Below are 21,945 nucleotides of genomic sequence, written 5' to 3' on the forward strand. Positions count from 1 at the left end.
TGCGCCACAACTACTGAGCCCGCACGCCACAACTACTGAAGGCTGCGTGCCTAGAGCCCGTACTCTGCAACAAGAGAAGTCACCGCGATGAGAAGCCCGCGCACTGCCAACGAAGAGTAGCCCCCGCTCACCGCAACTAGAGAAAGCCCATGCGCAGCAACTAAGACCCAACGCAGCCAAAGATAAATTAAAAAAAAATTTTTTTAAAAAAAGAAAAGCATTTCCCACCCAAAATTAGAAAAGTGTTCTCCCACATTTCCTTGTAATATTTTTCCAATATTTAAAAAATGTTCAGCACTCTGGCCCCTCTGGAATTTGCTTGTGTATAGTATGAGGTAGGAGTCTAACATTTGTTGGCTACCTTTTCCCCACTGATTTGTATTGATAACTGCACCACAGTTTATGCTCCATTGTTGTATTTCTCTGTTGTGAGGGAACGGCTCTGCTCTGGTCACCTTGCAGGTGTCTTCAAAGGCCACCAGGCCAAGTCTGGGACCACAGCTAATCTGAGCCTGTCAGAACACTTTGTGAGGCTCCAGGAACTGAGGTTGGACTTGAGAGGAGCTGCTCTGAAGCCACCTCCCACTCTCTTCCACATCTGCCCAGGAGGCATCAGGAGGGTTTCCCCTCATCTCTGGTTCCGAGATGCGAGGTTTTCTGTCCCTGCCCCCAGGGTGTAGCTGCCATCTAGAATGGGCTCCCAGCCAGACGTGATGCCTTGGGGTGACTTGAGGCGCAGGCATCCAGCTCTCTTTGGTTGGGTGTCACCCTTTCTGGTGCGTGGGACAAAGATGGGAAGTGGCACATTTGGGTGCTTTTTTTCTTTCTTTCCTTCCTTCCTTCCTTTTCTCTTTCTTCTCTTTCTCTCTCTCTTTTCATTTTGCTGCCTGTGTCAGCAACAGACTGTCTAAATGTAAAAGTGGATCTTGGTACTCTGCCTGCCTTGGCCTCAGCTCTATGAGCTGGATGTCTCTCTGTCCGTTCCTGTAGATACCACATTCTTTCAGTTGGCACTTTTCAGTTTTTTGATATCTGGTGGGAAGGGATCCCTTCCTTTTATTTTCCTACAAAATTTTCTTTCCCATAAGGCTTTTATCTTTCATATAAATCTTACAACCTACTCTTCCCATTTCAATAAAATAATGCTGCTGATAATTTCATTGGAAAGGCACTGAATTTGTGGATTTGGGGATCCATTTTAGAGAACAGACATCTTTATAATGCCAAGTCTTCTCATTCAGAAATGTAGCCAGTTGCCCTGTTTGTTGAAGTCTTCCTTTATGCCCTTCAGGTGAGCTTCATTATTTTTCTCTTATAGATCGTATATATTTCTTATTAGATTTATTCCTAAAGAAAGGAAATATATTTATATGGAGGAGATATTGTCATGATAATTATACTAATTAAAACATTTATGATTCACAAAGCACTTTTGTATTCATTCTGTCATTTGATCAGACAGTCTTGGGGCAGTAGGCAGGGGTGGTATTATTTTTGCCACTTTCAGATGGGTTCACGGAGACTGGGGATGTTGAAGGATTGGGCTGCAAAGGCTCACCATCCCCCAAGGACAGGGGCCAAGGCAGTCCTCATGCAGAAGTCCCAGGTCCTGCTGCATAGCCCTGTGGCCTCCCTGGCCACAGATGACTGGAATGTCACCTGATCCAAGGGCAGCCACACTGCACACAGGTCAGAGCTTTGGAAGTGACCTCACAGGAGACATTTACTCAACAGGGACTACTTGAAACAACAGGTGATTTTACGGGGGCCTCAAAGTGGCAGAATCTCTGAACATTCAAGTCTCCATAGGAAAGTCCTGCATCTTCCTCCCTAGGGTGAGGCAGAGGATGGTACATTCCTGGGGGAAGTATCTGTGGTGCAGGAGGGAGGAGCGTCTTCAGGGCTCCCCTTGCTTCCTCCCCGCCCCCCCCCCACCCGCCCCTGCAGCTCCGGGACCTTGTGCTTCAGCCCTCACTCTGCTAAGCCCCCATCACCCCGCCTCTCCCCAATTTAAACCTGCCTACCCTGGTTAGCCTCTCACTTTTTGCCATTCTCCTCCTGCCCTCTTTGTGTCATTCTAGTGAAGCTCATATAAACATATGTATTTCATCTTCTATGTTTAAGCAGAAGTTTGTACCAATACTGTTTGGGGTTCGCTGACCTTTTTAACCTGGGCAAATCCCATTGCTTCTCCCAAGTGTCAAACACGAAGTCCTGGGCTTTGCTCTAATTGGACGGCCTACCCTGCCGGTGGGGGGAGAAGGTCTGCATTGATTGGCTGAGATGTGGGTCAGGTGCCCATCTGTAGACCAATCTCTGAGGCAATAGGGATGGGATTGTGTTGATTGGCTCAGACTTCCTGGCACCCATGTGGAAACGGGGATTGTGGGGATGGAGGGGGGTGGGGAGGGGGCTCTATCGCTTGCACTTTCAGATTCTTAGTCGTGACTTTTCCTTTATGATGACTCCCGTCCTTGCTTTCTGCTCTCAGAGGTCCTGGGGACCAGGCTGCTGTGAGGTCCAGACTCCTCTTTCATGGTGGCCGGCTCTGCCCCTTTCCCAGGGCCTCTGCCTGCCCCCCTTCCCCCCTTCCTATTCTGCAGACTTTCTCCCACCTTCTGTGCAGGGCAGCACCCCAGGAGTAAGGGCGCCTCAGGTCAAGTCACCTGCCTAAGTGACCATGTATCTAGAGTGGGCTACACATCCATCCCTAGATCCGGAGCAGGGGAGGGGTGCCTGGTGGTACAAATACAGCTCCTGGGAAGCCCCTGCAGGAGAGGCAGTTCTGAGGGTGCCTGTCCCTCTATTTCAGGGAGCTCCCAGCTGCCTCCTGTCTTCCTTGGCTGTGATCTCTTCCTGCCCACTGCCTCCAGGTAAACCTTATAGTATACCCGGTTCTCTCCTGCTCTGTCATCTTCTGTTCCCTCTCTGCTGGTGGCAGAGCCATGTCTGTGCCTGTCTTCCCTGTGGCCTGGAGAACCGAGTGGGAGCACAGGACACGTGGGTAAGCAGTGGTGGTAGTCAGCAGCCTTCCTGGGGGCTGGGTCTGCTAGTAGACCCCAGTTGATGGCATCAAGTCCATGCTCCTTAGACTTGGTGAACGACTAAGAAGGTGTAGGGGAGGAATAATTCTCCTCTGCCCTCTTTGGCTCTCCAGCTGGGCCTAGGAACTAAGCTGACATTAACAGGAGAAAGGCATACAGGTTTTATTTAAATTTTTACCTGTACAGAGGCGCCTTCACGAGAGAATGAAAATCCAAAGAAGTGACCAGAGAAAAAGCTTTTATACTTTTATAAAAAAACAATAGTGACCTGCTCTCCTTTGGAGGCCTGACCACATTGGTGGCCCCTTTCAGGGCCCCTTTCCTGGGTAGGCTGTGGAGGCTGGTGTTAGGCTTAGAGTGAAAACAGCCCTGCTGCCCTGGCCTTGACTGGCCAGACAAGGGGGTATGGGGACCGAGGCCACTGAATGGCTGGTTTCCCCCCTGGGCTGGGCCTCCTGGAGTATGCCCCTCAGCCAGCTTTTATCCAGCTCCCTAGAGGGTTCCACTGTGTAGCTAAATTGAGTGCCTTCCGAGAGCTGAGCAAAGCCTCGAAGGTGGGTGGCTGCCTGCCTTGCCCAGTGGGGGCGAACTTAGAGAGCCTCAGCCATTTGTCATGGGCAGCCTTGTTCCAGTTCTGTCTGCAGGGCCCAGCAATGGGGGGGGGGGGCCAGGACTCCAGAGAAGGGGGCCCTGCAGACAGAACTGGAGAAATGTGCCATCCCCACAAGTGTGGATGCTGCATGCATGACGTCAGCGCCCTGCCCTACAATCTTTTCTATCCCCGTAATTGCAGACTTACAGGACAGCTGCAAGAATGGCACAGTGAAACTCCTGGATACCCTTCATCCTGACTCTTTAAATTTACCATATTTGCTTTACCCTCCATATGTATCATAGATCTGGACCCTTTAAGAGCATGTTTCAGACAGGATGTCCTTTTACCCGAGTACTTGTGTGTATTTCCTAAAAACAAAGAATTCACTTACATAACCACAACACCATGAGCAAAATCAAGAAATTAAAACAGATACAATACTAATCTGCCATCTATAGACCTTCCTCAGATTTCAGCCTACCATCAACTCTCCACTTCCCACAGCCTGCAGGACACCTGTAACCCACCATGACCTCTCCTTTTTGTCATGAACGGTAACAATACACGCAATCATCATTGTTGTTACTTGTTAAACAGCTACTACGACTAGAGCTTGGAACATAATGTCTTATCATTCCCAGCAACATGCTTATGGAAAGGGTATTTTTCCAGTTTTACAGATGAAAGAGAGAAAGAGACTCAGAGGAGTTAATGGTTTGTTCACTTTTGTGGCTTTGTGGTTTGTGGAAGTGCTGGGACTGAATCCAAGCTGGGTGACAGCTGGGGTGTTGGAGTGGAAGGTGGGTCTTGCTATTCAGTAAGATGGATGAGCTTGGGGAGTTGGTAACCACATAGGCCAAGTGAGGCTTTCTGGGGTGATGGAGGACAAGCAAGGCCAGAGAGGAGGGAGAGCGCTGCTAGAGCTGTGAAAGTTTGTTACGTGTTTTGGTGTTGACGTGTGCCTCCTAGGAGCAATTTCCTTAACCTGAATCTGTTTCCATGTCTGTAAGGTGGTAATAATATTTTCCTCTGTTTTTGTGAGGATTAAACGAGGACGCATACGGAAAGTGCTTGGTGTAAGGGAAACTTCAAGACAATTACTATTACGTGTCACGTGAATACACTTAAATCTATTCCAACCCAACACTGTCCTCCTGATTCCTCCTTTTGTACGACTTTTAGTGGCAAAGGAAAAGGGACTTTGAGAACTGTCTTCAGAAATGGCTCTCACCCGCCCCCTATAGGTCAACCATGTCAGCGCAGTCAGGATGGGGCTGCACTAACAGCTCTCCACCATCACGTGACACTGGCCCGGCGTTGGCCAAAGTCTGTTCTTAACGTTTAAACGTACCAACATGGAGGGGATGTGGGAAAGCTCTCTTCACCCTCTGCACTTGGAAAGAGCCAGGGAAGAGGGTCGGTGAGGAAGGTACTGAGTGAAAGCAGGTGGTGGAATCTTCCTTCAGCCACAGTTATATTTAGAGCAATGGTTCTCTAAGCCACTGTTCCCCAGGGTGCATTTGGCAATGTCCAGAGACATTTTTGTATTTTTATTTATTTGTCTGTTTGTTTATTTTTGGCCACACGGATGCAGGATCTTAGTTCCCGACCAGGGATCAAACCCGTGCCCCCTGCAGTGGAAGCTCAGAGTCTTAACCACTGCACAGCCAGGAAGTCCCACCAGAGACTTTTTTTTTTTTTTTTTTCCCAGTACGCAGGCCTCTCACTGCCGCGGCCTCTCCCGTTGCGGAGCACAGGCTCCGGACGCGCAGGCTCAGCGGCCATGGCTCACGGGCCCAGCCGCTCCGCGGCATGTGGGATCTTCCCGAACCAGAGCGCGAACCCGTGTCCCCTGCATCGGCAGGCGGACTCTCAACCACTGCGCCACCAGGGAAGCCCCAGAGACATTTTTGGTTGCCAAATGGCCGGTGGGGTGCCACCAGCATCTAGTGGGTAAAAGGCCTGAGATGTTGCCTGCAATGCACGGACAGCCGCCAACAACAAAGAATTATCCAATCCGAAATATCAACAGCGACAAGGTTGAGACACCCTGATTTAGGATACTGTTTAGAGTGATGCCGTTGGTTTTTCAAATATTACCATCTCTTTCTCATCATTTCAGATCTGGCTGCTTCTAGCATGACAGTTGTGTAACCTTTCTGCCAACTTCCAAGCACCAAAGTCCTTTCACCTCTGTCCTGCAAGATGCTTTCGGATTAACACACCATTTAACAAACAAGAAGCATGAAAGACGTACCACCCTTAGGGAACTGAGCCTCATTCATCCCCATCCATTGAAAACGCATTATTCCAACATCTCAAGCAAAATGAAGTTTTCCAAGTCACGGTAAGCCAAGCTGCTCCTTCAGTTTGGAGATGAATTTCTGCCCCTTTTGAGGTGAAGTGGCTCTGCTACTCTGTGAGGTCAGCAGTTTGGCTCCCAAATCAGTGGTTAGACATCTGGTTTCCCAGGTGGTGGGCAGGCCCAGGAGCCCTCACCCCTGCGGGCTTGTGCTGAAGGGGCCTGTGTGACCAGGGACTTGCTCCCAGGCAGGCAGGAGGAAGGCGTGGTAATGGCAAGAGAGGACTCAATCATCTGAAAATGAGAGGCATGCCTTCAACTCCCGGGAGGTCCCTGCCCTTCTTCACTCAGAAAGGAGATATGATTCACAAAACACTTTCCAGGAACAGCAGTTCGCCCATAAATCAAAGTCCCTTGTGTGGGGTTTACAAAGCCCTAGCGTGTGGGTGGGGCTCTGGGTCTCACCGTTCGGAGGGAGGACAGCGCCGGGGGACATAGGCGACCCTACAGGACTCAGGACGGACCGGGAGGAAGCGAGGGGCCCCTGGGAGAACTCAGGACGGCCAGGGTGAAAAGGACAGGCCCTCGCAGAGAGGAGGACAGCGGGGTAAGACTAAAGACTTACGAGCAGCGAGCCGGCCGGCCTACGAAAGCCCGAAGGGCCGGGACCGACCTCAAGCGCACGCGCAGCACTCTGTCCCGCCCCCTCGCCCGTGCTTCCGGCTGCTCCTTTCTGCATCCGGGGCACGAAAACCCTTCGTTAGGCCTCGGGCGGTGGCCTCTGACCGGAGCCGGAAGTGGACCCAGAGCCAGGCGGAGAAAGCCGGCGGCCGACCCGTTAGCAACCTGTGGTGGTCTCGAGGGGCGGCGCCGAGCTGCTCCCTGCGAGCCGATCCCGCGGCCAGGCGGGTAGCCGGCCCGAGGGCGCGGCGCCATGAGGCTGTACAGCCTCAGCGTCCTGTACAAAGGCGATGCCAAGGCGGTGCTCCTCAAAGCGGCGTACGACGTGTCCTCCTTCAGCTTCTTCCAGAGGTCCAGGTAGGCGGGCCCAGGCGGGCGGCGCCCGGGCGGGGAGGCCCGGGGTCGGGGTTGGAGCCGGGGCTCGGCCTCCTGCAGTGGAGACGGCGGTGGCCTCTTCCTCGGCCTGCGGACTGTGCCTCTGAAGATTCATGTTTTTTTCGATCGCAAAAAGCCTTATCCCATCGTAGAACGTAATGCTGTAATCAGGGTTTTTCCAAATTTCTGTCGTATAAAAATTATTAGGGGGCTTTGAAAAAGTGCAGATTCCCCAGGTTCACGTCCAGTGGAGGCCCAGCGATCTATATTTTAAACCAGCAACGCCCACTTAGTGATGCTGACCTAGGAAGTTTACGTGCCACTCCTTAAGAGCCACGTTTGTATTATCTGGTGGGGCTTTCCAGCAATTCCGTATGAGAGATATTGGTATACTGTCGTATTTTATGGGTGAAGTCACTGAGGTCCCAAGAGATGGATAGCAAACCAGCCAGGACCCCAACGCAAATCGTACGCTCTTTATGGTTGGGCTTTAGTGGTACAGAAGGGTTCTACGGTGAAGATTTGGAAGGAAGCGTGGGATTTGTAGCGTTTACAAGCTTTTGAACGTTCGTGAGGCACTTTAATGCAATCAGGTGTGTGTTAGAATTACCACAGACACTTCCAGCCTGTTCGTGGGAGGGATGGGGGTGACTCAGGCACAAAAGGAGAAGGACCCTACAGAGTCTGGGTCTGTGGTCATCCAGTCTCCGGGTCTGGGGGAATCTGCGGTCTGGATTCTGTTTTCGCTGCTTCAGTGCGGCTGTTTTGTTCTTAATGAGAGTGGCTTACTGGCAGGATCTCAGACAATTCCTCTTGTTATTTTGTCGAAACTTTCTGCTTCTTTCTGGGTCCTTCTTGGCACTTCTTAGCTATCGTTATCATGACCTCTAGTCTCTGTTCTGTGTCCTTTCTTTTCTGTGATCGAACTTCGGGAGCTAACTTGGCTAATTCTGATTCTTTCACTTTTTCCCTTTCCCCTCCGCACGTATACTGAAGATCCTCGGAGATTTCACTGTAGGACTTTCACCTCACTGGTTTGCGATAGCCAGACCAGTTTCAGATGATTAACACAACTGCGATACTGTAGGGACATCTCTACCAGTGCCTCTTAAAACAACACGCAGTCCAGCCGAGCTCACTGTTTTTCTCATAAGTCCTCTTCTCTTCCATCCTGCCTGCCTCGTGATTGTCAGAACCCAAGCCTCAACCCTTCGAAGGGTTTTCCAGCTTTTCTGGCCCTTGTAGGCAGACTCTCACAATGAATGCAGTTCTTCATTTGTCTAATTATAGTCCTGCTCTAAGCTCTGTCTCTTTTTAGCTTTACTGCAGGGACTTCCTTATTTTCAGACTTTTCTCTAAGGGATCATCTTGATCCCATCACCCTCTCAAGATAATAATAACAAGTAATACTGTGCGCCAGACATCGTGCTAAGTGCTCATCTAATCATCGCAGTAAATCTCGATTTATAGATGAAGCCTGGTGCAGTAAGTACCTTGCCCCGGAGGTCATACGTCTCATAAGTGGTGGAGCTGGGATCCCAGCCAGGGAAGTCCCCTCCCGAGTCCTCACTCGTCTGTGTGGCTCTCCGTGCGGTTTCAGAAGTATCCACATCTGCTGGGGCTAACTGTGGATTCCCCAAGTCACGGCCCTGTGCTGACGGCCCTTTACATGGCATTCCCAGTCGGAGGCTTCTTGTTAGCTCCGCTCCCTCCAGCTGGACCGTCGTCACCTGGGACCCTTCCTTTGTGGCCACATCTCTCAGTGGGGCCCGTGAGCCGCCTCCTCCCTCTCAGCCTCTGTGCGAGCCATTTTCCGTTTCCTTGTCTTGTCTGAGCTCTTGCCCTGCCTTCCTTCCAGAGTGCCCCGGGCTCATACGGTGGATTTGCCCCAGCAGACCGGAGGCCTCGTTCTCTGCCAGAGCCAGCAGCCACTGCGGACATGTCGCATTGCCGGGTTCAGCCAGTGGCAGCTGCCATAACTGACTGCATCCACCGAACAGTTGTTGCCACTTACGTTATTCTGTCACAGATTTTACTTGTCCCCGCTTCTCAGAAGTCAGTGGAGCCTTGAAAACAGGAGCTGGCTTTTGCTTCTCCACTGTGCCCCAAATCATACACTGACCAAAATGTTAAATTAAGTGTAACCTGTAGAAAGTTCCCTCGAAGTCTGGAAGTGGTTTGTTTGAGCGAGCTAGGTAGCAAGCAGATGTGGTTTGAATGGTCTTGGTGATTGCTAATTACCTGTATTTGTGATCATTGACAGGGTGTTTATTATTTCGTCCTAAGGTTGGGAGGGAAAGGAATGAAACCAAGAAGCAGTGTCTCCTTAGTGTATACGCTCAGAGGTCCCTTTCCACTGTGCTGGGGACAAGGTGACAGGAACAGGTAATATGTGTTGTGTTTCTTAGCGTTCAGGAATTCATGACCTTCACAAGTCAGCTGATTGTGGAGCGCTCCTCGAAAGGCAGCAGAGCTTCTGTCAAGGAACAAGGTAAGAGGACCTGCTTCCTTGTGAGTGTGTGCTGGCCTGGCTGCCCCACCTCAGGCAGCTCGGAGCTCGATCAGCAGGAGTGGTTGCCGCGTGATGAAGCGGGCTACCAGGACCCCACTCCCCTGCTAGCTGCTCTCTTCCCTCCTCCTCGTTTTCCTGTTACGCAAAATTCTATGCCCACTGTTGGTGTCGAAGTTGCCTGGTTAAAATCACCCCCAAAAGCTTGGACTCGCTTAAGATTGGGGTTCGCCTCTCGGAGCAGTAAGTGGCCTTCCTGCTGTGTCCTCTTTCCCCTCTGGAGTCGTAGACATCTCAGGAAAGGATGTCCACCCAGCCCTGTGGAGGTAATACTGTATTCTGTGCTGCTTAGATTTTTGCCCAGGAATCTGGAAACTCATTATTTTTTCCTCTTGACCTTAGTTTTCTCTTCTTCATGATTCAGGTTTCCTTTAAAATTTTTTAGACATTTATTTTAGAGGCATTTGGTGAGCTGTGTCATCTCTGAATCCTTTTAAAGTGACAAAAATTAATTTCAGGGATTGTGACTGTTTTGCAGAAGCCCTTGTATAGACTGTACCTTTTGATAATTTGATGACTTCAGCACATGCTTGAGACCCCAGCCAGCCGTGGCTAATTTTTTTCTGGATGGGCTTTGTCTCTTCCTCCCATCCTGCCCCGTCCCCGCCAAGGCCCACCAACAGAGTGGAGCAGGCTAGGTTGCTGTAATGAGGAAGGCTGAGGCCCTGACAGGTGATTTCTAAGAAAGTGGAGGCTGCTTGGCTTGGCCAAGGTTCCATCAGCTTGGGAGCAGAGCACAGCAGAGCCCCAGAGGGCTGCAGCTTCCCAAGATACAGGCGAGCCTGACCTAGAGCTCAAGGACGTGACTTGGACATGCACCTGGGGCCCTGTTGCCTGGGATGTTTCTGCACCACTGGTGCTCCTTTAGACCCTGGCTTTGCACGCTGGGCCTTGGGGCATTCACTCACCCTGCAGCAGGTGTTGGGCCGCGCTGCCGTCAGAATTACACGCGCTGTCCTATGTGCAGGGCCTGACCATAAACCTCACTCAGAGCCGCTTCGTTGGCCCAGGAGGCAGGAGCCCGGCACTGTAGCGCTCTGACTGGTTTTGGTGGTGAGAAAGTCTAAAGCCCTCACGTCACCCACTGTGTGTCTGGCCTCTTGTCTCCCTAGAATATCTGTGCCATGTCTACGTGAGAAACGACAGTCTGGCGGGAGTGGTCATTGCTGACAGTGAATACCCATCCCGGGTGGCGTTTACCTTGCTGGAGAAGGTGTGTCTGCAGCTCGGCTGGACTGTACTTGGACAGACGAGTGTGGACTGGGGCCGGGAGTGACGACAGGGCCCAAGGCGGAAGGGGCGAAATAGTGTGTCCAAAATCAACCTGTTCTCAGCTTTTCTCCTCACCCTAAACCAAGAGAGAGTCTGGGAGCCTTCCCAGTCCCGTCCGTCCCACCCCACCGTACCCCCTGCCCCTGCCGATTTCTGCTTCTCACCCTACTAGTGTCCCTGGTGCTGCCTTGACTCTTCTTGTTGGCCACAGAGTCACGGCATCTCTCCTTCCAAGAGGGGGCCCTCGCGTCAGCTCTGGCTGTGCTTTTGCCCCCGTCACTCCTCTTGCTGGCTCTCTTCCTGCCTCTGCCCTCAAAGTCATGACTTTCATTTCTTTCTGAAGAAAGAAATGCGTGCTCTGCCCCGTGACCCACGTCCCCTCCTCCCCTCCTCCCCTCTTCTGCTCCGACAGGCTCGTAGGGCACACACTGGGCCCCTCCCCACCTCTGCGCCTCTGCTGCAGGAGTCCCCCTGCTGGCCCATCGTGCAGTTACAGCAGCTTCTTTCCCCGTGCGGGGCTAGCGCCACCACGTTCTTCAGTGTGTTTGTGTGGTGCTAATGATAAACTCCTCAAAGGCCCTGGCCTCACATCCCCCAAAACAGTCACACACTTATAAGCACATGAAATCTGGTGGCTGCTTAAACTCAAGGGACCTAATTACCTTTCTGAAGAATTGTTTTGGAAAATTAGAGGGCCAATATCCTTTGTTCTGGAAATTCGTAACCTGATAAAAGTGGAAATCTGTAGTTTGAAATTCTAATACTTCTGTCATTCACCAGATGAGGTTCATATGAGGCTAGGCATCCTTGGTTTTTAATTCCCAGAATACTGAGGAAGGAGGAACTTGAGGTTAGATTTTCCCCTTGCCATTAGCCATCCTCCTCTACCCTCCTCCCTGGGTCCTCTCTTTCGGATGAGCACAGCAGAGGGGAGGGCGTGTTGCTGAGCTCCTCTGTCCTGCAGGTACTGGACGAATTCTCCAAGCAGGTCGACAGGATAGACTGGCCAGTTGGATCCCCCGATACCATCCAGTTCGCAGGCCTGGACGGTCACCTCAGTAGATACCAGGTAGGGTGTAAAGACTGTGCCAAAACTGCGTGAGACAGAAGAGCCGGTGGCCCTGGTGGCTGTGGCTCTGGGTGATGTGGATGTTGATGTCCTTTTGAAAAACGCAGGGACCCACATTAAGACCTGGAACCCGAGCTCCTAGGCAGGCTTTTGCTTCTCTATCATGTGGTTAAACAGCCTGTGGTTTTTAACTTCTGGAAGTGTGTCCAGCTCACTTGGTTTTGAGCCCCGTTTTCCAGGTGGCCACTCCAGTCCTGACATGGTTTTTATTTTTGGCTCTTTCCTAGAACCCCCGAGAAGCTGACCCCATGACTAAAGTGCAGGCTGAACTAGATGAGACCAAAATCATCCTGGTAAGTAAGTAAGTAGGAGAGCAAGTCCCCAAACTGAGGGGCAGAAAGATTTGCCGGTAGTCAAGCCCGCGCGGCCGACACTTGCTTTAGTTGTAGTCGAAGCACTTTTCTGAAAGTGGTGTTTGCCCCCCTGTCCCCGTGCATCAGAGGCCTCAAAGCCAGACTCACTCAGACAACCCTAGCAGGCTCCCTCCTGCGCCCTGTCTTGGTTAGCGGCACCCGTTGTTGGAGGGACCCAGCATATTCCCGTCCCCACTCCCTGTCTGGGTAGTTCCTGGGTTCGGGGGATCTGAGTTCTGTGGTCCTGCCTCTGCAGTGCCTGTCTTAGCTTGAGCCACTGCCCAGTAGGCGCCTCCCTTTCGGGGTCTGGGTCTCGGCACAGACTGAGGCTCGCCCGCTCTGACTAAATGCAGGCCCGGCGTTGTCAGAATCAGGCCTGTTTTAGAAGAGCGGGAACCCTGCATTTTTAGCTGAAATCTCCTGGTTTGTAATTGCTTCAACATTTTTTTAAAACTCTGAGCTACCTTTGGCCCTCAGTCAGCACTGGCTTTGATTCTTGGGGCCTCTGCCTCTGACTGGTCCCCTGGCTTCCTGCCTCCCTCCAGTCTGTCCACTACACAGTAGCTGTTGATCTGTCACTCTTCTGCCTGAAGTCCTTGAGCAGCTCCCAAGTCAGCTCCAGGATAAAGTGCAGGCTCCCTGACATGGTCTCGCACCCCGTGCCCTCCCTCCCTTTCCTGCCTGCCTCCTGCACGGGCGCCCTGCACTCAGGCCACCAGGGTACTCGGAGGCTGTACAGGCCCTTTCCGAATGTCGCCGCATCGTCACTGCACGTTTACGTGAAGCCTGACCCGTGTGCGAGCTCCCAGGACTGGGAGCTTATCCTGAGCTTTACGCCCCTGCTCACAGAACAACGCCCGGCTTAGGCTTAGGGCGAGGGCTTAGCCAGCACCCGGCAAGTAATGGACACCTGAGTAGATGGATATAAAACCCAGGAAAGGGGACTTCCCTGGCCGTCCAGTGGTTAGGGCTCCGCACTTCCACTGCGGGGACACAGGTTCGATCCCTGGTCAGGAAACTAAGATCCCTCAAGCTGCGCAGCACAGCCCCCCGAAAATTAAAATAAAACCCAGAAAAGGTGCCCAGACAAATCCTACCCCAAATATAAAACTCCTACCAACGCGGGCTCAGCTTTCATGCACATCTGCATCTCCTGGGGTTGGACTCAGGTCTGGGGCAGGACCCAGCAGGCTGTGTTCTATAAAGAGCATCCCAGGGGCTCCAAGCCTAGGTCTTCTACACCATGCTTCGGATAACGTTTGGGGGCTCTGGAACGAAAGTTAGATGTGACAGTTTTCAGGCACTTCTCTGTCTTTTGTGACGTGTTTCTGCACGTTTCCTAACCGAGCCCTGTCTCTGCCTTCTGCTGCTTCAGAACCTGCGCACGTGAGCGCCACAGAGCCCGTGGTGGACACACACAGGGGGACACACACTCCCTGTCTTTCCTTCTCTCTCCACTGCAGAGAGCAGATGGGTCCTGGACACCCAGCCCATTCTGGCTGCAGTGATAAAATCTGCATTACTGGTTATGCTACCTTTTATCCCGTTCATGTCTTGAGCCAGTTAACTTTTTATGGTGGAAATCTGAGTTGCTCAGCTGTGTGTAGAGATAAAGCACATTTTTGCTCACTCCTCATTCTGTGCCGTTTCACATGTGCAAAGCTAGGTTCGTGCCACTTGTTCTGAAGAGGCCTCTGAGGGCCTTGCGGCTGCCCTAGCAATGGCCGTCTGGGGTGGGAGTGAGTTGGCCACTTCCTGATGGTCCTGGCAGTGGGGCTGGGGGCTCTTCTGAGGGCCTCCATCCCTTCACCCGTTCAGAAAGGGTCTCTCTGCACTGCCTAAGTGCAGAAGTGCTCTCACAGCATTGACAGTAATGCGATTTAGACACAGTTCCCCTGGGGGAACAGGAAGCGTTCTGTGCAGTAGGAATGTGTGTGTATAAATACAGGCGTAGGTGATCCCTCCTGGAGTGTGGCTGGCTGAGCCTGTGCTGTGGAGGATTTGGGGGAAGTGCTTTATGTCCCAGTTAGAACCTTCTAGATTCTCCAGGAAGGTCACTAGGTCCTGTCTCCTCCACAGGTCTGGGACACTGTGTCTTGATGCAGTGGCCCAGATATGGCGGAGGGGCCCAAAGGAAGTGCTTTCCTGTGACTGAGCTTCACGAGGGGGCTGGCGTCTACTCACTTTGTGAACAGAGCAAAGTGTTCTTTTCTGTTTTTCTTCTTGTCCAGCACAACACCATGGAGTCTTTGTTAGAGCGAGGCGAGAGGCTAGATGACCTGGTGTCCAAATCCGAAGTGCTGGGAATACAGTCTAAAGCCTTCTACAAGACGGTGAGTGCGGCCCGGCTCCCGAGCACCCTCCCGAGAGCAGTGGCCCGTGCTCACCACTAAACAAGTCTTCCTTGGAACGTTCAGGGACGTGGCCGGTCAGTAGCGGCAGGCTCACTGGGGCGCTGTGGGAGCTAGGTGAGCTGGGGCCTTGCCCCGCCCTGCCTCCGGGCTCCCCCCTCCCCAGGCCGGAAGGGTGGGCCCCGCATCCCTGCTGCCTGCCCAGGAGCAGCAGTGCGCCGCCTTCCAGAGAGTTCCTTATGTTCCTAGTTAGCTTCCCTTCAGCCGAAGGATTTCAGTTTGAACAGGGGGGCGCTGCGTTTACTTGGTCCATCCACACACACATTTGCGCTCACGTGTGCCTTGGAGGGCGATGCCAGTGGGGCTAAGGGGCATCTGTGAACAGGAGGTGAGAGGGAAGGTAACGGAGGCCCCACAAACGAAGTGTGAACCTCTCTGTTCTCTGAGGACATCCTCAGTAAGAAACACCCCTGTGGGTTAAGACAGCTTTACGGGGAGATGGGGCCGGAGCAGAGGAAGAGACTCAGCCACCCGACTTAACGTTCCTGTTCTTTGTACTTGGCTTAACAACAGGAAGTTTACTTCCTTACTGATAGCGTTAACGGAAGGAGGACAAAATAACTTCAGGGGTATGAACTGCTCCTGGACAGCTTCGCTCCAGGCGTCGCAGACGGGCCGGTTCTCTCTCTCTCTCCTTGCGATTCCCGGAGCCCCCGGTAAAGCCGCCCAACCCCCGCGGAGCCCCCAGTGCTACGTGTGCCGAGGTCCATCTCTTCAGCTCTTCTTTGTCTCTTTCCAGGCCCGGAAGCAAAACTCGTGCTGTGCGATCATGTGACAGCAGCCGGCAGAGGCCCCTGCGCTGGAACGCCACCGTCACTCACATCGGAACTGCAGCCCCCAGGGAGCAGACCCACCGTGGAACGACCCGAGTGGGACAGACTCAACTTTGGCTTTGGAGCTCGTGGGAGGAACCGAAGGGTGGAAGGGACCTGGGGGTGGGGAACGTTCAGATTCACATGTCTAGTAATTTGAGGCCCCCTAAACGTGTATTTTGGGGCCGAATGAAACCATAAAGCTCAGTGACTCCTGTAGACGCTGCAGGGCTCGTTTCTACCCCCTGGGAAGGACGTGTGCGAGGCCCACGGGGGGGTCAGAGCCGGCTCTTTGTTGATCTTCAGTACACCTTTGGGTTTTGTCTGTACGCTAGCTGTGTTAACAGTCCGGTCAGTGGGGTGCCCTGACTACAGGGCTGGGGTGGGACAGACAGCCACTGCGGGCGCAGTGGGCGTGGGGGGCGCCGATGGGGGCTCGGGCCAGCGTGTCCACGTCGGGAGGAGACAGCCACTGGGCTTCACAAGTTCTGAGACCTTGTTTGCGCTCCTGCTGAGATTGACTTTCTGCAGTGCCCGTCCAGCGAGCACAGAGATGCCTTGGAAGTTCGGGAGGGGCGCCTGCCCGGACTTGCGGTCTGGCTTTGAACATCTGGATCATAGCAGGGTGTGCTGTAGGCTCTCATGAACAGGTTTCACTTGCCTTTCTGGTGACAAGACTGTCCTGACAATCACCTGGGACTTAACACACGTCTTAGCAAGTGACCTTTACTGTGGCCACCACTACCAGGCACCAAGAGAAGGTGCCAGCCAGCCCGGGGGCTCCCAGCACCCCACTTACGGTCTGAGCCTTCCACACTCCAGCCCAGCCCCCTGCAGAAGCACTGCTGAGCCCGCACCCTCCCCTCCCCCCCAGCCACCCCCAGCAGCACGAGGCCCACGGCTCTGAGGCCCAACCCTGGAAACAGACACGCAGAGCAGCCCAGGCAGTGGCCCGGGGGGCTCTGGGCCCTTCTCAGCCTCTCTGGTCCCTCGGGCCCTACTGCCATGTTCCAGACTGCCTCCTGGGGCCCTGCTGCGCTTCTTGAGGACACAAGCTCGGGATGCCCCTGCGGGACTCAGTCTCCATGGAAGCCCCTGCTGGGGTGGTGTCAACCGGTGTGGTCTCGTCCCTGGGTGTCCATCCCTGCGCACTCTGTTCTTGCCCTAACTGGGAGGTCCCACTGCCCTGACGGGAAGTGCCAGTGGCCACGAGTTCCCTTGCTTGGGCCAGAAGGTGGGATCCGCGTGGCTTCCGAGGACCCCACCCGAGAAATTCACCTGCCAGCTGCCCTTTTTCTCTAAAAGCAGCCTGCCCGTGTGAGTCCTACTGCCGCGGATGCCCCTGAAAGGCACAGACCCAGCCTGCTCGCTGGCGCCTGAGGTGGCCCTGAGCTCCCCTTAGGAACGATTTGAGCTTTGTCTGACTCTCCTCCCACTTCGGAGGATACTGGGGAGGAAGTGGGGGTGGGACTGGTCGAGACCCCACATCCGGCATTTCCCCAGCTCCTCTTGTATTCTAATGTAAATCGTTTGGCAAAGTGTATTTTAATAAGTGCCGCCTACCTTTTTCTCTCTGTGTTCTGTCTGAAAGGTTCGTATCTGGATAAAGTTGACTTTTGAAATTCCAAAATAGTCCTGTGCTTTGTTGGAGCCCCAGGGACCCCTTTCCGCGGGAGCCCTACCCCTCCGCGCTGTGCGCCTGCCGAGCGTGGGGTCCTCCGTCTCCTGGGGCAGTTCCTGTGAGGGGAGACAGCATCTCCCTTAACCCCCCACCCCCTGCTCCCCTCCCCACCAGGCCCAAGCGGTCATCTCCCCTCAGACTTTTCTAGCAGGAAGTGGGTGACGGAGCCGCAGAGCAGAGAGAAGCCCTGCTCTGAACCCTGTGACCTGGTCCTCACTACGCCTGGGAGGCTGCCGCACAGCCACAGGGCCGGGGCCAAGCAGACGGGAACCCCTCCAGCGCGTGCCGTCTTTGCTGGGGTGTGGGAGCTCCCTGTGCTCCAGGCATCCTTGCAGGCCTGGGACTCTCGTCCTCGTTTAGGGAACGTCCTCCGCAGCTGGTCATCAGACGGTCTGCAAACACTTCTCAGTCTGTTTCTTCGCTGGCCTGGGGCCTGTTTTCAGCCTTACTTCTGACCATCGCAATAGGGAGCAATGTGGGCATTCCCGGCTTTTCCTGCCCAGAGGACCCGCCAGGGCAGGGGTTTTACCCATGGTGCAGGGAGCTATGCCCAAAGCACGTGCTTCTTAAAATGACAAGTGAAAGGCCCTCTCACTGACCTCCCTCTGCCCGTCCTGCCGGCCCTGCTCTGGGTTTCGGAGTCCTGGCACACCTCAGGGTTCAGAAGCCGCAGTGGGGGGGATGGGGGGTGGGGGGAGGCGGTGGCGGGTGCCCGGAGGGAGGCCTGGCCTGGAAAGCCTCCTCGGATTACAGCTGATAGGTGAGTGGAGCCCTAGATACTGCGGTGGCGGGGACAGACTCCACTCGCGGGCTCTGTCCTAGATTCTCTGTGCCCTGCTCTCGGATCCTCCGAGGTGCTCCCCGTGCAGCCCTCCCTCCTGCCTGCACACCTGAGAGCCCCTGCCGGGTATCGGCCACGGGGCCGACAAGCTGGCATCGAGGGCCTCCTGGCCCATCTGAAGGTGCCTGCAACCAGATGCCGAGGCTGGAGGAGGAGGCCTGTTCTGTCCCAGTGGACAGGACTGAGCTGGCCCGAAGCGGCAGCCGTCTCATCAGAAGTCACTTGGACCCCCCTGGGTGGGCGCGTTTGGTGTATCAGATTGTTTTGAAGCCTGTATTTCTGTGCTGAGTAAGCTCGAGGCGTAAGGTACAGACAGGCAGCAGGGCCTGGGGACCAGGCGTGGAGGTGAGGCTGCCCATCTCCACAGGAGGGTGCCTCTGAGGTACCAGCAGGGCTGCCCAGGGTCTGCCTGGGAGCGAGGTGGGCCAAGAGGTCTGCGGGAGGGACAGCAGAGCACAGGCAGGCCCCAGAAGCCCTCGCCCGGCGGGGCCTGTGTGCGGCCACGAGCGCAGATGTCCGGAGGGCCAGGCAACCATGCATCCATGTGTCCATGCAGCGGTGTGGTCATGCGGCCACGTGGTCAGACAGCCGCAGGGCCGGGCTGCCATGCAGCTCTGTGGTCAGGTGATCTCAGATAGGCCAGCAGCCACGTGGCCAGCGCTCACTCAGCCACACAGGCCAAGGGTGAGTGTTCCCGAGGGAGGCCCAGCAGGCTTTTGTGTCCCCTGCTGTAGGGGTGCCATGGGCAGCCAGGTGACACGTCCCTCCATGCTGGGGCTAAGCTGCAGAGGGAAGGCCTGGTGGGGACCACCTGGCTGTGCCGACCCTGGGCCCTCGCTCCCTCCCGCCCTCTCCTCAGTCTGGGACCATCTGGGAGCCTCCGTACCTGGCATCCCTCTGTCCCCCTGGTCTCTGCTCTGGGCTCTTGCTGTTCGGGGCTCCTCGCAGAGCCTCTCCGGGCCCCCGTTGTCATCGCCCGCTCTGTCCTCTGCATCTCAGCAGCCACTGCTCTTCTGCTCCTGACGTCGGTGTCTGACATCCACGCTGGCCTGTGTGCCACCTACATGCTGTCTACACAACTCAGCGTGAAGGCCCACAGGAGCAGCGGGGGCTGGCCTTGGGCACCACGTGTTCCAATCAACGTGCACGAAGAACAGATGGGTGGAGGGAGAGATTGGACAGGGCAGGAGGCCTTGGTCCTGCAGCTCTTCCCACATAGATCCGCTCTCCCAGCCTCATCTTCAGAGGCCACTACAGTGACGGGAGAGGTTGGGGGCGTGGGGCCTCAGGGGTCTGTCCAGGGCCTCAGGGGAACCAGAGGTTGGGGTGGGCATAGCTGGCAGAGCTTGACCTGCAGCGGCACGGAGGGGCCCCACCTGGGCGTGTCGTCCACCGAGACGGGCTCGGGAACGTCTGGCCTAGGGTTTCTGCAGCCTGGCCAGCCTGGGGCCCACATGGTGGAGAAGGGACCTGCCGTGAGGTGAGGGGTCAGCAGGGTCCCGGCATAGAGCACGCGGATGCACTTGAAGCAGTTTGTCCTGTTTTCCTTTTATTTGCAGTTTCCCGAGACAGAACAAAATAATAATTTTGTACACTTACAAGGCTCAGAAAGAAAAGACAATGAAACTCAGCAAAAAGAGAGAAGAGGAAAGGCCGGCCAGCACCGCAGGCAGCCGACCGTCTGCAGGGCGGGCTGGCCGACGCTGCCACACCGCGGACATCTAGCTAGAAGAGCGGGTGTGGCTTGCCCATGAGGGGTCATGCAAAAGAACTATCCCCCAGAAAAAAAAACCCAAATTATCCCAGACAGGCAGCTCCGTGGAGAGAAGGGGTAGAGGAGGGGAGGAGGCCCAAGGAGGCGAGGTTGGCCGGGCCACACGCTGTCCACGGCGGGCCCTGCCGCTGCCCGAGGCCCAGGGAGCCTGGTAGATGTTTACCCCGCGTCCATGGGTGGGGACAGCTGTCCTGAGCACAGCCGCGGACGGCAGGCGAGCGTCCACTCTGTCGATGGACAGTCCCCTTGGAGACCAGCATCGTGTGTCCTGTTCCCCACTCCGGGCCCCGCCCTTGGCTTGATTGCGGGGGAAGATAAAGAAAATCCGTGTTGAAAACAACGTAAGTTGAAGAGGGCAGGTACTGGGGCAGGGGGTCCTGCACCTCTGCGATCACGGCCCCTGCACCCCCCAACCACGGCCCAGCGGGCCAGCTCAGACCCACTCGCACACCCAGACGACGGCCCTTGGCTCTCTCTGCCGCCCCCTGGCCACGTGGCCCATCCCGGAGGCTCGCCACAGTGCCCGCCAGCACGCAGGGGGACCCCAGGTGAGCCCAGCCCGCCTTCTCCCAACCCCGGGGGTCCCTGTCACACACAGCCCCGTGCGGCCCTCCGCTCCCTGCTGCCCTGGGCCCAGACTCCGAAAGCGCAGCTTCCTTCAGCAAACACCTGCCTGGACTCTGCCTCGGCCTGGGAGCCAAAGGCACCCGCCCGCCTCTGACCCCTCTCTCCTTCCTGCCCCACACCCACACGGGGGGAGGGGGGAGGGGGCAAAGAGGGAGAGGTGCCCGAACAGAAGGGAGGCCAGCCCCGGGGTCCCCTGCACACTGGGCCACAGCCAGCAGCATCCTCTCGGCATGTCTCTTGCCAGGCATGAGGTCTGAGAGTAAGGGGTGACCCCCCTACACCCCCTGCCCGACCCAGTGCACCTCCTTGGCCCCGACGGGGCCAGAGCTGGAGCCCTGGGCCCGCCGGGCCTTCTCCGAGGGCTCCGCATCCTCCCAGAGGGGCTGGCCCAGCCTCTGCACTGCTCACCCATGCCAGGGACACTGGGAGCTCGCACCTGCGCCTCCCCGGGGAGGACAGGAGGGAAGGGAAGCAGGAGGGAGGACAGCCATGCTCAGCCCCACCAGCCCCTCCCCAGACGACACCTGACACTCCTGACAAGGAGCCATGCGCAGCAGGGAGGATGCAGACGCGTGGGGGTGGGCGCCACCTAGCAAACACCGTTCCTTGGGTGGCAGGCCCCTGCGGACAAGTTCACTGCCCCGGCCGGTCCCTGGAGGAGGCCAGGAGCAGACGGACACGTGGAGCTTAGGCGGGGAGCAGCCTGAAGGTTCGAAGCCCCACAAACGCCAGGGCTTTTTACAGCTTTTTCCCTTGTTTCGTTTTTTTTCCATTTCATCCGACATCAATTTTGTGTGTGCGGTTGTCGTCTTGTTTTTAAAAAGAAATCACATCTGGTCTTGGTTTTCTGCAGACACAGGCACCAGGGGAGGAACGAGGCAGACACAAACATGCGACAGGCAGGCCGTGCGCCCGAGGGCAGCTGGGCTCCAAACACCGAGTCTGTCCCGTGAAACCAGCCGCGGCAGCTCTGAAACGGGGCGGACCGAGGGCGGGCAGGTCAGCGTCGGGCGGCCGCTCTCCGTCTGACACGGGTTTGATGTCTGCAAGGTGGGCGCCTGCGGGGCCGCCCGGCGAGGAGCCTGGAGGCCCTGACCCGGCGCCCCTGCCCCCCAACACCACGCTGGCCTCCCCACCGCTCTCCGCAGCCCCGCCCGGGCGGCGCTCTCCTCCCCCGAGGGCGCTCACCTTCACTGCAGCGGGGCCACGGGCGCCCCCGAGCAGTGGAAGTGCACGTTCTGCCACTTGCCGTCTCGGCGGTGCCACACGCGGGTCTCCTCGGACTGGCTGGTGCGGGGCCGGCCCTGCCCGTCGATGTACTGCGTGAGGCGGATGTAGGCGATGCACGCGGCGTCCTCGCCGATGACGTGCACGTGCGGGTTCAGGATCGTCGTGTGGATCGGCTTGCTGTTCTTGGCGAGCACTGTGGGCGGGCAGGGGCTTGGCGCCGCTCCGCCGGCCCAGCCCCCTACGAGCGCC

At 55.7% G+C, this 21,945-nt stretch overlaps 2 protein-coding genes across 5 annotated transcripts in view; one reads left to right on the plus strand and one right to left on the minus strand.

The window, feature by feature from the left end:
• The first annotated feature begins 5,223 nt into the window (after positions 1-5,223).
• YKT6 (YKT6 v-SNARE homolog) lies at positions 5,224-17,168 on the plus strand. 4 transcript variants are annotated; one of them, XR_004351421.1, is made up of 8 exons: positions 5,224-6,979; positions 9,406-9,488; positions 10,679-10,779; positions 11,803-11,907; positions 12,195-12,260; positions 14,552-14,653; positions 15,245-15,387; positions 15,471-17,168. XR_004351421.1 is itself a non-coding variant. In XM_032643025.1 (7 exons), exons 2-7 carry the CDS (start codon positions 9,419-9,421, stop codon positions 15,504-15,506), a joined length of 480 nt encoding a protein of 159 aa, XP_032498916.1. In that variant the 5' UTR covers positions 5,224-7,590; positions 8,856-9,418; the 3' UTR covers positions 15,507-17,168. The 4 variants fall into 4 exon arrangements, 3 of the variants coding, with proteins under 3 accessions (XP_032498916.1, XP_032498915.1, XP_032498914.1); XM_032643025.1 differs by lacking the exon at positions 15,245-15,387 and having other exon boundaries at positions 5,224-7,590; positions 8,856-9,488; XM_032643024.1 differs by lacking the exon at positions 15,245-15,387 and having other exon boundaries at positions 8,856-9,488.
• A 2,425-nt stretch (positions 17,169-19,593) lies between these two features.
• The window catches only part of CAMK2B (calcium/calmodulin dependent protein kinase II beta), a 96,019-nt gene continuing 93,667 nt past the window's right edge, over positions 19,594-21,945 (minus strand). The window contains exons 21-22 of the mRNA XM_032643632.1: positions 21,655-21,889; positions 19,594-21,436 (exon numbers count right to left, since the gene is read on the minus strand). Of these exons, the coding sequence (XP_032499523.1) occupies positions 21,657-21,889 (233 nt within the window). The 3' untranslated portion in view covers positions 19,594-21,436; positions 21,655-21,656. The remainder of the gene's footprint in view (positions 21,437-21,654; positions 21,890-21,945) is intronic.

Source organism: Phocoena sinus, chromosome 9 (assembly GCF_008692025.1).
Source record: "Phocoena sinus isolate mPhoSin1 chromosome 9, mPhoSin1.pri, whole genome shotgun sequence".
In the NCBI taxonomy this organism is placed as follows: domain Eukaryota; kingdom Metazoa; phylum Chordata; class Mammalia; order Artiodactyla; family Phocoenidae; genus Phocoena; species Phocoena sinus.

Excerpts from the sequence above, each read along its gene's own strand:
- YKT6 (XM_032643023.1), top strand. The coding sequence starts at position 6,876 with ATGAGGCTGTACAGCCTCAGCGTCCTGTACAAAGGCGATGCCAAGGCG. Across the intron at positions 6,980-9,405 it reads AGCTTCTTCCAGAGGTCCAG|CGTTCAGGAATTCATGACCT; the intron begins GTAGGCGGGCCC and ends TGTGTTTCTTAG. Across the intron at positions 12,261-14,551 it reads ATGAGACCAAAATCATCCTG|CACAACACCATGGAGTCTTT; the intron begins GTAAGTAAGTAA and ends CTTCTTGTCCAG.